The sequence below is a fragment of the Filicampus tigris genome, chromosome 8 (assembly GCF_054856515.1).
Source record: "Filicampus tigris isolate MCC_2025a chromosome 8, RoL_Ftig_1.0, whole genome shotgun sequence".
Lineage (NCBI taxonomy): Eukaryota > Metazoa > Chordata > Actinopteri > Syngnathiformes > Syngnathidae > Filicampus > Filicampus tigris.
The window spans coordinates 7163604-7178831 of NC_141224.1; the positions used below are offsets into that span (position 1 = coordinate 7163604).

General features: G+C 44.2%; 1 protein-coding gene across 6 annotated transcripts in view; it reads left to right on the forward strand.

Annotated features, from left to right (window-relative positions):
* The window catches only part of pou2f2b (POU class 2 homeobox 2b), a 91768-nt gene that overhangs the window by 15570 nt on the left and 60970 nt on the right, over window positions 1–15228 (forward strand). For 4 of the 6 annotated variants that reach the window (XR_015087896.1, XR_015087897.1, XM_086038597.1 and 1 more), the window contains exon 1: window positions 11849–12888. The exons of 1 other annotated variant lie outside the window; for it this stretch is intronic. Coding sequence is in view for 3 of the 5 variants with exons in the window: in XM_086038597.1 (XP_085894723.1) it covers window positions 12789–12888 (100 nt within the window). In the remaining 2 variants the exon portion in view is untranslated. Of the gene's footprint in view, window positions 1–11848; window positions 12889–15228 lie in introns of those variants that run through there. One more of the 6 variants, XM_086038594.1, reaches the window with a different exon arrangement.

Consider the following 15228-nt stretch of genomic DNA (forward strand, 5'->3'; position numbering starts at 1 on the left):
TTCAACATGTCTACCGGAAAAAAACTGCAGATTTGGGAGGATTGCGGGGGTGGATCAATAATTGAGTAATTATGAGCGGGATTGGAGGGGGGCAGCTTGTTGGCTCGGTGGGGTTGGCTCGGTGGGAGGGGGGGGTTGTGGCGTACAGCGGGGGACGCGGCCATGTTGATGGAGTGTGTGTTGATGTGTGCGGCCCTGCAATGAGTCACTTTATGGCTGAAGTCGGCTTTATGAGGGATGGACAGATATTGGAAATGTCAGAGATGGAATGCGGTGTTTTGTCTTTGCCTTGTTATTTCACATGCTGCGCGTGTGTGCGTGCACGTGTGTGCGTGCGTGCGTGCATGTGTGTTATTTCTGCCTTATGACTGTGTTAGGTATTGGAGACCCGCTGGACTCCAAATCTTACATGCCCACTGGTGTTTTCTCTGAAGGTTGTGGGCCTAATTGGCTGTATCCTCCTGTGTGTGTGTGTGTCTGTGTCTGTGTGTCCGGGTGTATGCGTGTGTGTTTTCATGCATGCATGAGCACCATAATAGTGTTGCTGTACGAACTGTGTGTTGCTGGGTGAGCAAAACGTGTGCATGAACTCTCAACTTTTGTCTCATATAGCGAGTATACCGTATGTGTTCATTACTCGACCGCTCTTCCAAGAGACAGTCAGGTGTGCTGCGGCAAATAATCCTATTTATAATCCAATCCAATCATCGTTCCCCATTGAAAAGAATGGAAATGCCATTAGTTCCAGCCTCACCCCCAAAAAGACCAAAAAAAATAAAATTAATAAGGAAAAATAGCACTCTGTAATATTGTATATTATAAAAACAAAGGTATAACATAATTCACTGCCAGACATTTTCAGACCCGCTTTTACCCCAACGTTTGAAAAAATTTGAAAAAAAAGAATATAAACATGTTCCTCGGATTGAATGGCTGGACTGTGAAAAGACAAATATATTTGTCAATGGCAGTGAATGAGTTAAGAAAAATGAAAAGAATTTAACAGTTTTGGAATGTGGGAGGAAACCGGAGTACCCGGAGAAAACCCACGCAGGCACGGGGGAGAACATGCAAACTCGGAGCTGGGATTGAACCCACGACCTCTGAACTGTGAGGCGGACGTGCTAACCAGTCGCCCACCGTGCCGCCCGCATCATACTTAATGTACTTCAAATTGGACTGCCTTACAGTACCTATATTTGATTTGTGGATACTTGTTTTTAAAATATTTGTGTTCAATTTTTACTACACAATACACACAAGAAATACACAAAATAAAATTAAAAAAAAAGAACACTAAAACGAATAAAAACCTACCTAAAACGAAGCATTTCCGCAAAAACAAACAAATGAAACTAACAACCGTACTCTGAAAAACTAAATTCAAAAAAACAAAACTCCAAACGAAATAAAACATAACTATAATAAAAATTCCAATACTATCAGAACCCTGGTTCACACTCACGCAGAAGCTGCTATAGACCATCGCTCACGCCCGGACGCTCACATTCAGATTCGCCAACGTTGCCAGGCCCGCCTCTTGAAGGCACATCAACCATCTTCTGTACGATACAATTCTTCCATCGACTGTCGGTGGATTGCGCAAGTGTCCCTAATAATTTGTCCAACAATGTCTGGATAACGATGTCCCTAGATGTGACGCAAGCGTCATAAACGCGTGCTTATGTGTTGGCGTGACCTTTCCTTAAGTGTCAAGACCCGTATTTTCATCCCATGTGATTATTTTTCCTGCACCGGCCAAATTGTGCTAACCTTTTCCCCAAGTCGTTTGCCGCCCGCCATTGTGTGGCCATTGTGCAGTCGAGCGGTCGCCCCCCCCCCCCCCCCCCCCCCCCCCCCGCCGCCACAAATGGACCGTGCGTCGAGTGTCCGTACGCTGCCATTACAATATATACTTTTCTGTGAACAGCCACTTAAGATGAGTGCTTTTAAATGGCCCCGCAGATGAGAAGAAGAAGAAGAAAAGAGGACAAACAACAAACTCGTTAGCCTTTCAATGCCTCCTTTTTTTCCTTCTCCTCTCTCAAACAGTTGCCGAGGTGCACGAGTTGATCTTAGCTCTGGTCCGCGCTCACCGCAACATGAAGGGTGATACCGGATACGGTGGACTGAGCCCAAGCGCAAATACTCAATTTGAATAAATAATTTGACGCTCCTCTGAATGTGAGTACAATTGCCTATATTAGATACAGCAGTGCCTTGAGACGCGAGCGAAGCGACTCGGACGCGAGCCCATTCTTCACAACAAGCAGCAGTTGGGCAGATTGTCAACATTTCTTCAAAAGAGACTTTAAAGACGAATGATGCCACTCCCAGTTAAACTTTACTGGTACAAATCTGACTCAACTCAACTAACAAGTGACCTTGACTTGGTGTATTGAAAACAGCTACACAGCTTTGCCTTCCGCTTGCTTGATGTGAACACAACGCAAATCACCATAGACAGGCTAACGAATAGCATCGATAGTCACTGTGTCATAACCCTTCAAGCAACGGATATTTGAACACAGCACATTTAGGCGGACAATACAACTCCACGCCCAGGCGTATTTCCTTTATCCTCTGCGAAGAACGACTAATATTACTGCAGTTTACAGAGTCACTTATAGTTGTTTTGAAAGCGTTCTTCGTTTGTCTCTTCATGACTCAGAGGATGGAAAAATACTGAAGTCAAGGGGCCAGTGCTTTGGCCCCGTGAGGATGAATTCGAAATGTGACTAGTTAAAGGGGGAAGTCAACCCAAACATATTTTTTTTCAAAGAATATGTTCTAAACACAGCATTCTGATTAATATTGCGTTTGTGGAATATGAGAAATCCACGCTTTTGCTATCTTAGGGGATGGCCATTCGACCAATCACGGCTGACCTGTTTTCTGAAGCTGAGCCATGATTGGTCGTTAGCTGAGCTCTGAGCAGTTGTGATGTCATCTTCAGTCAACAGAGGTGACAAAATGGCCGACCCCTGACATGGCTAAAAGTGGGTGCATTTTGGCTGCTTAACTTATATTCCACAAATGCAATATTATAGTGGGCATTCATAGAACATATTCTGGAAAAAAATACGTTTGGGTTGACTTCCGCTTTAAAGAAACATTGCAACATTGCAAGTTCAAGCACTACTGATTCTGAAGGCTTGGGGCAGATTCCATTGAGAGATATTTGATGATCGAGCCTTTGATGAATAATAAGAAAGATGAATAAGAGAAATCCGGCAATCGGACTTTTGCCGGTTTTGATCAGAAGAGTTCAAAACTGCTCAAATTCTATGCGATTATTGGTATGTGTGTACTCCGCTTGAATGGATTTGAAAGGAACTCAGTCCACACAAACACTTCCCCCATTAACTTATACACGCGCACACACACACTTACACTACATACATACATACAATGTCCTTGGTATCTGAGGCATAGTCGGAGTCTAACCTTGACCCACTCACATTCTCTCAGCCTCATGCATGCTTCATCCAGTCATTGAGCGCGCTCAATTAAGAACACTGACGAACGCCCGCCCCAATTAAAGCATACGTTTTTGAGCAGGCGCAAAGTGTAGCGAATTAGAGTGGACAACAGCTCGGCTGCAGCCGTGTGATGAATTTCTCTGTCAGAGACAAATTCGAAATAAATCTTTTGCCTCGGACTTCTAGCGCGTGTCGCACTCTGATAATTTCCACAATATCCTCTGCAACCCCCCGGGGGCAGATTTTTTTATTTATTTATTTATTTATTATTATTATTTTTTTATTTCCTTTTTCCACCGCCCCCTTTGCTCCACATCTCTGTCTCTTATTCCTCTCTCCATCCTGTTTGTTTCCATCCTTGTAAAATGCTGCTTGCTTTGCTGAAATACTGCAGTGCTTTATCAGCCCACTTTTTTTTTTTTAGCCCTTTTCCTGGATAAGCAACCCCCCCCACCCCCGTTTTTTTTTTTTTTTTTTTTTTTAGTTGTGTAGAATGCTTGCTTGTTGGAGGGAGGGTGGGCGGGGGCAGGAGGGGGTAAAGGGTGAGGCACGGAGGGAGGGGTCGCTAGCAGACGTGGGTGCGACATGTAACCGCGGCGCAGGAGAGGAAATCAATACGTGAAAGGATGAGGAGCACTGGGGTGGATTACCGTCTGGTGGGAGATAGAGGGGCTGTAGATGAGGCCTGGGGGGTTGCCTTGCATGAGTGTGTGTGTATGTGGAGGGCAAGCGCATTGTCCACTCCTGTCCCCCCACCTCTCCACATGCACCCCTGACTTGAATCTTGACCCCCCATCCCACGCCCCTTCCTCGATCTTACACACACACACACACACATATAAACACATTTTAACACGCACAAATGGAGTGAATCCATGGCCGCTTATGGCCACCGTGTGCTGATAACCTTACACTATCTGTACGGGCGAATAATGGCTTGATATTACCAGCGTAAATTAAAGCGCCCCAGTGAGAGTGTGTGTGAGGACGTGTGTGTGTGTTTATGTGCATCTGACACAAAGCCAGATAATAAATATCTATAATAAATATCATTATTATTGGGACAAACTATACCCCCTCGTCTCCCGTCCCCCCCCCCCAATAAGGCAGCCGCTGTGAAAGATGGCACGGGGGACTTAGGTGGATATTGGCAATATATCAGCATTGATTATTGAGAGTGCTGACAGAAGAGAGGCAAAGTTAATAAAAACTAATAAAATAAAATTTTAAAAAAAACAAACAAAAAAAACAGACAAGGAGTACAGAAAGAACACGGGCTTTAGCGAGATCAAATGCTTGTAAAGGGGCGAGAGGGCGTATGTATGATGTATCAGCATTATTTGTTTGGGATGCGAGTCTCCGGCAAGCAGCTCAATGCAATCTTATTACGCAGCCAACCGTTCGATACATTAAGGGCTATGATCAAGGGAAAAAATGATTTTGTTTCATGTACAGATAGCAACGTTTGTGTAAACAAGACGCCGTTTTCTAATATTCAGGATACAAGCTGTCAGCCGTATTATTTTATTTTTTTTTGCATCATCTTGCAATTGCTAACTCGATATAATTGCTATGTGGCGGCAGGATCAGGCAGAATTAGTAAATATTGTTCAAAAAAAGAGGCTTCAAGCTGTTTATTGCCACACTCAGTTGAAGTTTACAGTCAACCTAAACAGAAACCAAAGACAATTCCACGTGTATTTTAAACAACCAGATAGTTTAGCCTTCAGGCCACTAGCTTGAGGCTAATGCTAACATAATGATTAGCATCTATACGGATATTTGAACAAAATGTTTAGACAGACACTGGCCGTTTCTCAAGATCAAGAACGCAGAGTACGGTCTTGTGAACTGACCACGTCGGTCTTCCTAAGCACGTACTCGAGAAGGTACCTACTAAGAACTAAGAAGGCCACTCTCTGTGTAAATTGGAATGGCCTTGTAATTGAACGAATTGAATTGAACTAATCTAATTGAACTTCCCCCATGACTCTGACGTATTTCCCGTGATGGCAGTCTGAAATGCATCTTGGGATATTTTCCCAGCCAAATCTCCACAAGCATCCAACCAAGGCATCCTTGGGTTAAGATACCAGAAGAGAACATCATCCGGACATTGCCTGCGTTCTTGGTTTATGCGTACTTTAAACTGGAACAGTGCTTGAGCCACGACTGATGACGTTTTCCGAACATCCGAAAAACGCAAATTGAAAAACGGCTGCCGTAACAGTACTCATATGAGAGACTATATGAATCCCATGAGAGTCCTAGACAGAAAATGCCTTGCTGCAATATGATTGGCTGCTGCGCCCAACCCCTCCCCCGCCCCGCCAAATTCTTCAAAAAAGCTAAATATGCGGAAGTCCACTGTATACAGAAGAATGTGTCAATCATAAGCACATAAAGTTAATGAAAGGTCATGTATCATATCCATATCATCATGACAAATGTATACATCATGTCACAACATATTGCATCGTGCTGTGTTGTTGTCGTGCATACACGTATGACTGTTGTGGGCAGGACACGCAGAGCGTTGGGCGGGGGGGGGTGTGAGTGGGGTTGCGTGGGCAGCACAACATGGGGGTGTTGTCCGTTGTAATGGGGGCCCTCGTTAGGCCGCCGACACACCCGGCAACGCCGCCGCCGGCCTCCCCCGCTATCGATTGACGAGCAGCGGCGTTATTGATGAGTGAGAATTTAATTCGGCTGCCTCGTTTGTCACCGTGGCAGGACCGTTTAACGCCGTGACGTGAGCGAGGCAGGGTGAGCGCGCCGTTGACACGTGACGGCGCCGACGATGATGATGATGATGATGATGATGCTGATGCTGATTTGAGCATTACACAGCTTTCATGTGCAGTCAGATGTAAGCAGGACCGGAGTGCGCCCCGCCATGTGACTTTAATGCAAGGCCCTGTTTATGACTAATGTATAGCCTGAGGACACTTCAGCCTCCTTCTGATTGGATAAATATTTCATGCCACCCTCTGACCCGCAGCACATACAGCGCAAACGCCAGGCGAGACGTTCAGCAAATTGCCCTCCATGAATGTATTTGTTTTCTTGTGGTCGTATAACACAAGAAAAGCACTTAATAAGCCATTGTTTACTGGAGGAGGACAACTCGACGCGGAGAACTACTGCATAACATAATTGAACTTTTGCATTAGCTTCCATACCATGACTAGAAAAAAATGTACAGTAGCTCTCAGAAGTAGATGTCATATATACATATACTGTATATAGACATACATGTATATGTTTATATGCATGTGTATGTACATATGTATATATTTGTATATACAGTATAATATAATAAAATCTTAGTTTTATTACTCTTAGTATATTTGAAAAATAATATAATTGCATTCTAATCATTTTCATCATTATAAATTGTATACAATAAAATTATAATTGTTGACAGTATATATGTGTGTATATATATATATTTAAAAATATTTAGATATTTAAAAAATATCTAAATGTTAAATATATTTAAAATGCACACAATAATTTCTAATAACAAAAGATAATAGCCTATATATTTTTATGCAATATTTTTATGCACTTGTGATTGTTTGCATTGAAAAATGTGGAGAAAAAATTCTTAGCTTAAAAAAAGATCGTAATGTAAAACATTACGGTTTTTTTGGAATTATATTTATCAATGTAGTATCACACATTGCAATTTAAAAAAACCTCATGTTTTATGAAGTGTATGGATAAGTAATATGAGAAATTATGAAAACACATTTTTTTTGCATTTTGTTCATATCCACCCTGTCATAGTGAAATATCGATTGACATAAAAACCTTTCAGAAATTCAATCTATTTCTTAAAAAGTACACAGTCCACTTGCTAACTGAATCACATTGCGAAGTGAAGGTCCAACATTTGCTCATGAATTGTTAACATTAGCCAAAAATGTCCACCCTGTCGTTGTCTACCCTGTCAACAAGCTGACATATTTTATTGTTTGCAAGCACATTGTCTGTCTGAAGTTAATTTATCTAAAATTTTAAAAAAGTGTAGGAGCTTGACAGATCTGAATTTCTAACAGCATAACATTTACTTAACATAATGAATTTCAACTTCTTGGGGTTAAAGGGGCACGTCTCAAAAGCACCTTATGGTGATCTTGACTCAAATACAAATAAATCATTTATGCAGAGTTAGACGTGCTGAACGTATTGAGTGAACAAACAACACAATCCTTTCTGTTTAGTGCTAAAATCTTTTATTTTGTGTGAAGTTGAGCCGTAACACAAATGTATAGAGATGGGCCAGTGCTTTCAAAGCCTAATGCCAGTGATTAGGGATAGTGTACGTATGCTTCCACCTCATACAGTAATCATCCATAATCGCTGAATGACATCATTACATCCATTACTGCATATGAAAGATATTCTGGCATATTTGCAACAGCATTTGGAGGAGGGCTTTTATGGTGTTAAGATGGATGCTTGGGGGGGTGGTTGTTCCCCAATGACACCGGCCCAGCAGGTGTTATTGGTCTGTCTCTCTGTCTTCGGGCCCTTGGGTCTTCCAGGTTCCCCGGGGAGCAGAAACCTCTGTTGGGGCAAGAAAAGCTGCGGGGGCCCTATTGGCAGCTAGAACCAATCTGACCAATTTCGCTGGACAACATCAAAGCACATGGAGTATTTCCTCCAATCGTGCAGGCCCCCAACTACAGTACAATACACGCTTTATTTACCATTGGTCGGTTTCTGTATTACAAATGTGTATGTGTTGCTGAGTCACATAAAGGTCCAATGTAGTCTTAGTTAGACTAACGTAATCTTTACTCAACACCAATTGGCTGTCGCCGACGAAGGACGAACTGGGACTACGTGGATCGTTTAAATATGCAGATGGGAATTTGGTGACGGTTGCCGATGCCCGGCTCTGGGTATCGATATCGGGCCAATAGCAGGCTTATTTTAAGGTATCGGGTACTCGGTGCGTACTCAAGAGTGAAAAAAAATGGTATTAAACATCCCTAATTTTTTTTGTTGGAAAAAAATAAATGAATAGCCTTCCCCCGTCCCCATACATTTGTAATAGGCATCAATAATACCAACCCGGTCCCTATCCTCAATCCACTATTATAGGTAGCTCCAACTACCCCGAACAGGATATAGAAAATGGAAGAATGCTTTATAGACGAATAGGGCCTTTTTATTTGAACCTGAGGGGAGCCTCGCAGTGTCCCACTACAAAGCATCATACACCTGTCAAACCCCCAACCCCCCCCCCCCCCCCCCACCATTTATTTACATTCTCAGAAAGTCAAATGTAGCAAAGATGTTCCTCTCCAAATCCGAAGGTGCGGGTGGATGCTGTAAAGGTGTAGACCACCTCCGCTTCCATGCCGTCTTGCCCCCCCCACTCTTGCCCACCCCCCACCCCCCAAAAATCTGGCGCACCCTCCATCCCTCCCTCCGTCGCTGCCTCACACACACGCACAAGCGCACTACATTCTCCAAGAAATAATTGCTTTTGTCTGGAAGGAGTGCACGAGGAAGGGAGGGAGGGGAAGGGGGAGCGCGCACTCCCCCAGTGGAGGGAAAAAGGGGGTCTTTGAAGGACAACGAGTCACTTCTGCTTTCCTCTTCCACCCCCCACCCGCCACCCCTTCCTCTTCTTTCTCATTGGATGTCATCTGTCATACATGACGCTCGGGGAGAGCCGCCATCAAGCCCGCTAGTCCACTGCGGGACATTTTTCTTCATTAAGGCCGCTTTAGCTCGCAGCACATCCGCAGCGGCCCTGATGAGCAAATCCGGCGAGCCCTCGCTCTCCTTTTTATACCGTCCGTCCTCCTCAGTGATAATTCAGTGAAAAGCGTCCGATAATCGCCCCGCGGCGTTTAAGGTAGAAACCGAAGGCCTGCAGGAAGGACGGGATCGGGCTGGACGGGCACTCACAGGCAGGCAGGCGGCAGCACACGCTGGCTCATTCCTATTGATTCTCCCTCCCCCCCCCCCCTCCGTATTGACTGCCATGTTTAAAGTATAGATTTTTCTATTTAAAAATCTATATGGACAATAATCTGGCGTGTAAGCGCCTGGCGTTGACTGATGCCGGCCAGTAATTGACGGCGTGTAAGGTGGCAGGCGAGTGAACGAGGAGGCTGCCGATGCAAGGGAAGACGATTTGGGTGGTGACCTCCATCAGGGAAGAGCCCCCCCCGACGTTTTTTTTTTTTTTTTTTTTTTTTCCAAGGGTCACACTGATAAGGATTTTTTTGAGGCGGATGCTGAGGTTTGACAGGACAATATTCCCATAACCGATGAATCGGCCGATTTATGAAAAAATATACAATGAATAAAATACCTTATTATTTGTTCCGTTAATGCTTACAATAATGAATTACAGGCAGAACATTTGACTTTTTCCTTTCGTATTTAACTTTCTAACAGATAGAAAAGTTCGACGATTTTTGGGGAGTTTGAACGTCATTATCTTGTTTTATGTTATAACGTGTTAGTGTGAAAAAATAAAATTAAAATAATCCGACCCTTATTCATTATTTTATGCCTCCTGCCATGTGGGAAAGGGGAGCCGCAGTCGCTTTCATCCATTTGTTGAATGGGACAAACAGTCAAATACACAAATTTAAAATGAGAACACTTGCATGAAGCTGTTGTCGGTCATAACTCACACCCAGATGCTAACCGGCCAACCAGCTCCTGGTGTTACTCACCAAGCCCCACCCCTTTAAGGCACACATCCAACACACGAATACTACAGTGTGTACAGTAAGTACATTTTCTTTCTTAGCGTTCTCTTTTATTATTTTTGATACAAAACAGTGCTAGTTTTTCTTTATTAAAAACAGTGAGTATGAAAAATATGACATCTGCAAGTGTTTTTAATCACTGATGGCAGCAAGTGAATGTGTCATGATTTCCATCGAACGGGAAACAACTTACTGCAGCGTGGGTAAACAATTTGGCTGTCCAGGCAATACCTGTAAAATGCCACTGGATGACAGTAGTCGATCTGCAAACACCTGACCGTTCCTTCGCCATAGCGCGTCTTATGTAGTTTTACTTACAATAGTTGTATTTAGTTTTCTTCTGCAGTAAGAAACTTCTCTTTTATACGTGAAGGGCAAAAACATTTACTGTACAAATAAAGACGTTACAGTGATCACATATGTATATACGATTCATTCGTCCATCCATCATCTGAACTGCTTATCATGAGGGTCGCGGTTGTGATGGGGTCTAAACCAGCTGTCTTTGGGCTGTAGGGGGGGGTTCGCCCTGAACTGGTTGCCAGCCAATCGCAGGGCACATATAGACGAACAACAACCATTCACACCACAATCACACGTAGGGGCAATTTGAGGGTGTTCAATCAACCTGCATGCATGTTTTTGGAATGTGGGAGGAAACCGAACACCCGGAGAAAACCCACGCAGGCACGGGGAGAGCATGCAAACTCCACACAGGAAGGCCAGAGCCTAGAATCGAACCCACGACCTCTGCAATGTGAGGCTACTAGTCAATCAGCATGCTACCCCACGATAAAAATAAAAAAGTCTAAAACTAAAACCCAATTTTGTGTATATATTAAATCATTTTAAAAAATACATATCCACACACACACATATATATATAATGTATTCATTATGTAACATTCTTTTGGTGATTCAAATTTGTATGTAATTTGAACAAATAATGATGCATTTCTTTACAAAAAAATATTGGTATATTGGTGGTCACAATTCTGTTCCAAACCTTATCACATGATGCATTTTACTTAAAAAAATAAATAAATAAAAAAGCTGTTTAATGCACTCTTAGAGTGAATGCATATGATCTCACAAAGGGTTGGCAAACCTAAGGCTTGTGGTCCATTTCATTTTCCATTCGTGCGCAGAAACATCAAATCTTAACTCACAAATGTTCCAAACACATCATCATAATAAACATAAATGTTGCATCCACTGACTGACACAATGTCTCCAAGCCTGCCTCTGTGGTGGCTTATTAACAGCGGCAGCTATGAGATAAGTTAATTTCGTTGCATGGTGGGGTTTTAGCCGTTAAGCATCACCATGGAGTCCCTTATCAGTGCTCTACCCCTCCGCCCCCCCCCCCCCCCCCCCACCACCCCCCGCCGCACCTTCAAATGCACTGATCACGGCAGGCATCATTATAGGCTGTATTATTAAGAGTGGTGGGGGTGGGGGGCGGCAAAAATCGATACAGGATACCTTTTGCAGCGCTAGTGAAAACGAGGGAGATGGAGGGGAGAGGATGGGGATGCTGGGTGGCGGGGGTGGGGGGTATGGAGGAGGGTAAAGGGGGGGCGGTGGTGGGTGGTGTTGTGTGAGTAGTAGCGGCTCCTGAGCTGCCTCGATGTTGCAGGCAGCCTGGTGTGGCAGATCGCTACAATCGTGCAAGGGAGGCGGGTCGAGTGAGCTGGCTGCTGCATACCGGGGGGGCTTCCCAAAAAAAGAAAAAAAGAAAGAAAAAACAAAACAAAACAAATAAGACCCTAAAGAGACATACACACAGGCGGATGGACGAAGTGTAAGTTGTTCTTGCCTCGGGTCTATCTCCCCGTTGTTTGTTGTTTGTTTATCTATCGATTGATTGCGTTTTAATTACAGGGGAAGAGGGGCGGAGATTCGGGTAGAAGCGCGCGGCGGTGTGTGCGGGTACGTGCGCGCTCTCGAGTGAGTGCGCGCCTTTTAATTAACGAACGGTGCGTTTCTATACGTATTAATTTTTTTTTAAATTAACAAGCTAGCTAAAACCGAATGTATTTCGAAGCAAATTTACGCCAAATGAATAGCTCCAAACCAAATAGAACCACACAATAAGACTTTTTCCATCCCCAAGCGTAACTATTACCCTCTCGAATGCTGTTTTCGTGTCGTCTTTTGTCTTTATTCAAGCTAATAACCAAAGCTAACCCCTTTAGCACGCTAGCGACTCTTTTCACGCCTTTTTGTAATATTAGCGTCACGGTATTCACCTCCAGGGGCCTCCATGCTGGCTTATTTAGTCCCCCAAAAAAGAGCAGTCCTCGTCGCCTCGACCCAACTTTTTCTCTCGTCTATCCGTCTGTGTGGCGTCCTAACAGGTTCTATGCACATTCACGCCGGCTTAAGTCAATAAAAGTGCCGAGGGAGGGCTTCATGTGTACGCACCAAGCGGCGAGCTGTCCACGCCGAACCGCCTCCCGAAGAAGCGCCGAGACTCCGGCGCGGACCGAGCTCGCCCCGGCTCCTCCTCTCATTCGCACCCGAACCCAAAGAAAGAAGCCGAAGCCGGAGGAAGATCATGTTTGTCCCCCTGCCGGTGCCGTTCGTCTTTCAGAGAGCTGCCCCGGACCTCAGCGCCTGGCGTCTCAAGTCCCCCCTGGCTCTCCGCTCCAACTCCGGTAAGACGTCTTTACTTCTTCCCCCCCCATCGACCCAACCCTCCCCGCGGTTGTGACACCTCTGCCCCGCCTCGGTGGCTCGGTCGCTTGCTTCCTTCTTTCCATCCTTCCATTCGCCTCTCCCGGAGAAGCGTGCCCTTCCTTTCCCTCTCCTCCACTGCCTCAGCCTCCGTGTCTCTCCCCGACTAGACTCTCGGCAGGCAGGGAATATTCATGCCAACTTATCGATCCTCACGGAGATCGATTCCTCGGGCCGCTGGAAGCAAGCGCGAGGGGGAGATAGTATAGAAGGGAGCTCGGAGGAGCAAGGGAGAGTAGCACATTTCCTCTTTTATTTTATATTGTGCTTAATATAGCTCTTCACTGGTGATTTTGTACGCGTTATGTGCAAGCTGTAGTCGACGTTTGGATTCATGGGTGATGGCATTCTCGTTCTCTGCCTCCCCGGTGGTGCTGCTCGGATCCTACGCCGGGGATGAGAGCACTGGAGCGATGAGAGTTAGGTGGCAGGTGGTGATGGAAGTAGGCTGGAGCTCCATGGAAGGCACGCGTGGGGGGAAAGGTCACCGAGTGTATCCCTCTTTGTCCCCTTCAACTGTGGAAGCTTTAATGCATTTCTTCATATTAAATGTATGATTTTTTTTTTAAATGATATATTATGAGCATTTTTGACTAGGTCAACAGTAGTCTCTAAATTATACAATATGTGCCCTGCAATTGGCTGGTGACTAGTCCAGGGTGCACCCCACCTCCCGCCTAAAAGTCACCTGTTACATCCAGTTCACCTGTGACACTGCATGAGCATGTTAGAAAATGGATGGAGGAGGATGTTGTTGTTGTTTTCAAAGAATTGATGGCGACCCGGATCCAATGCTCCAATATCTGTGTAATGCCTTTAAAACAGTGTGAGCATTGCAGGGGCTTCTCGGTTTATGACATAAAACATTTCCAGGTTACAAAGGATGTTAGAAAATGTCATCATGCGGCACAAGAAGCCATGCTTGGTTACTGCCATACTTGCTGCTTTCCAGTTGAATGTGTTTTATTTGTGATATATTAAGTGTTTTTCTCAGAAATATTTGCTCTAATTGACATTTTGAGGTGACATGGCTTAAAAGTACATGGTCACGTGATGCTCAGTTACCTCCTTGTTTTTTTACAGTTCATCCCAGAAGTATATTTCATACAAATATTTTCAGTAGTTATGACAATTTGAAGTTATGAACAGTGTGCAATGAAGTTTTTTGCTCAACGGCGTAGGAATACTTTGTGATGTGGCCCGAGAAGACAAGCTCCGCTACCGCAGAACTTACTGTTTTTTTTTTTGTTGGTTTGATTGTTTTACATTCATATCCCAAAAGTGTTCGTACAAATTTACTGTGATTATAACATTTTGAGGTTACAACCGGATCACAATGAGATAATTTGTGCAACACTGTAAAAATACACGGTCACACGGCACAAGAAAACACACTCAGTTACCAATGAACTTACTGTTTTTCCATTGGATTAGTTTATATTAATGGCCTGAAACAGTTTTTCATACATTAGTTACTTTATGACGCTTCGAGGTTATAAACATTGCGACATGATCTAGTTACCGCAGCAGTGTAAGCATATTACGTGATGTGGCACTACTTGCTGTTTTTCATTTGTTGTTTTATATTTATGGCCCAGGGGTTATATTTTCATACAGAAATTTTGCGTAATTATGACATTTCAAGGTTATTAAAGGCTCACGAAGAACGCTGAACATACTTTTTTTCCTTGGATTATTATCTTTTTATAGTCTAGAATGTTTTTACTATATTTTGACTTTGACATGCCCACTGACCCCCTTGTACAGATGTAACATACCCTTTTACAGTAGCACAGTGTCAGTGTTGGTGAATAAATTCTATCCAGAGAGGCTGGGCTCTTAAAGGGCCAGGCACACCCCTACCCTACCCTACCCTACCCTACCCAAACGCTGCGACGGCTCACCTCTCATTTCCAAATCACTTCAAGCATATTTGATTCGGAGCGCACCGGGCATCACCAACGTTCCTGCACACACTCAGTCAGCAGTGCACAGCGTGTGACAGTGATGAGATAGGTGGGGGTGGGATGATGGTGGGGGTCATATCTCTAAGAGGAGAGGACTGGGGGGATGGAGCCTGAATGAGGCGAAAGGAGCAAGAACCAGGGAAGGAGGAGGAGTTTTGGCGCTGAAAAATTGCGAATGTCAGAAGGCGATAAAAAAAAAAAAAAAAAAAAATGCGGGCAGAGAGAGAGAGAGAGAGGAGCGGGTGAAAGTAAGAGCAGATGACAAGGTGAAAAACGAGGATGGGATGGAAAACC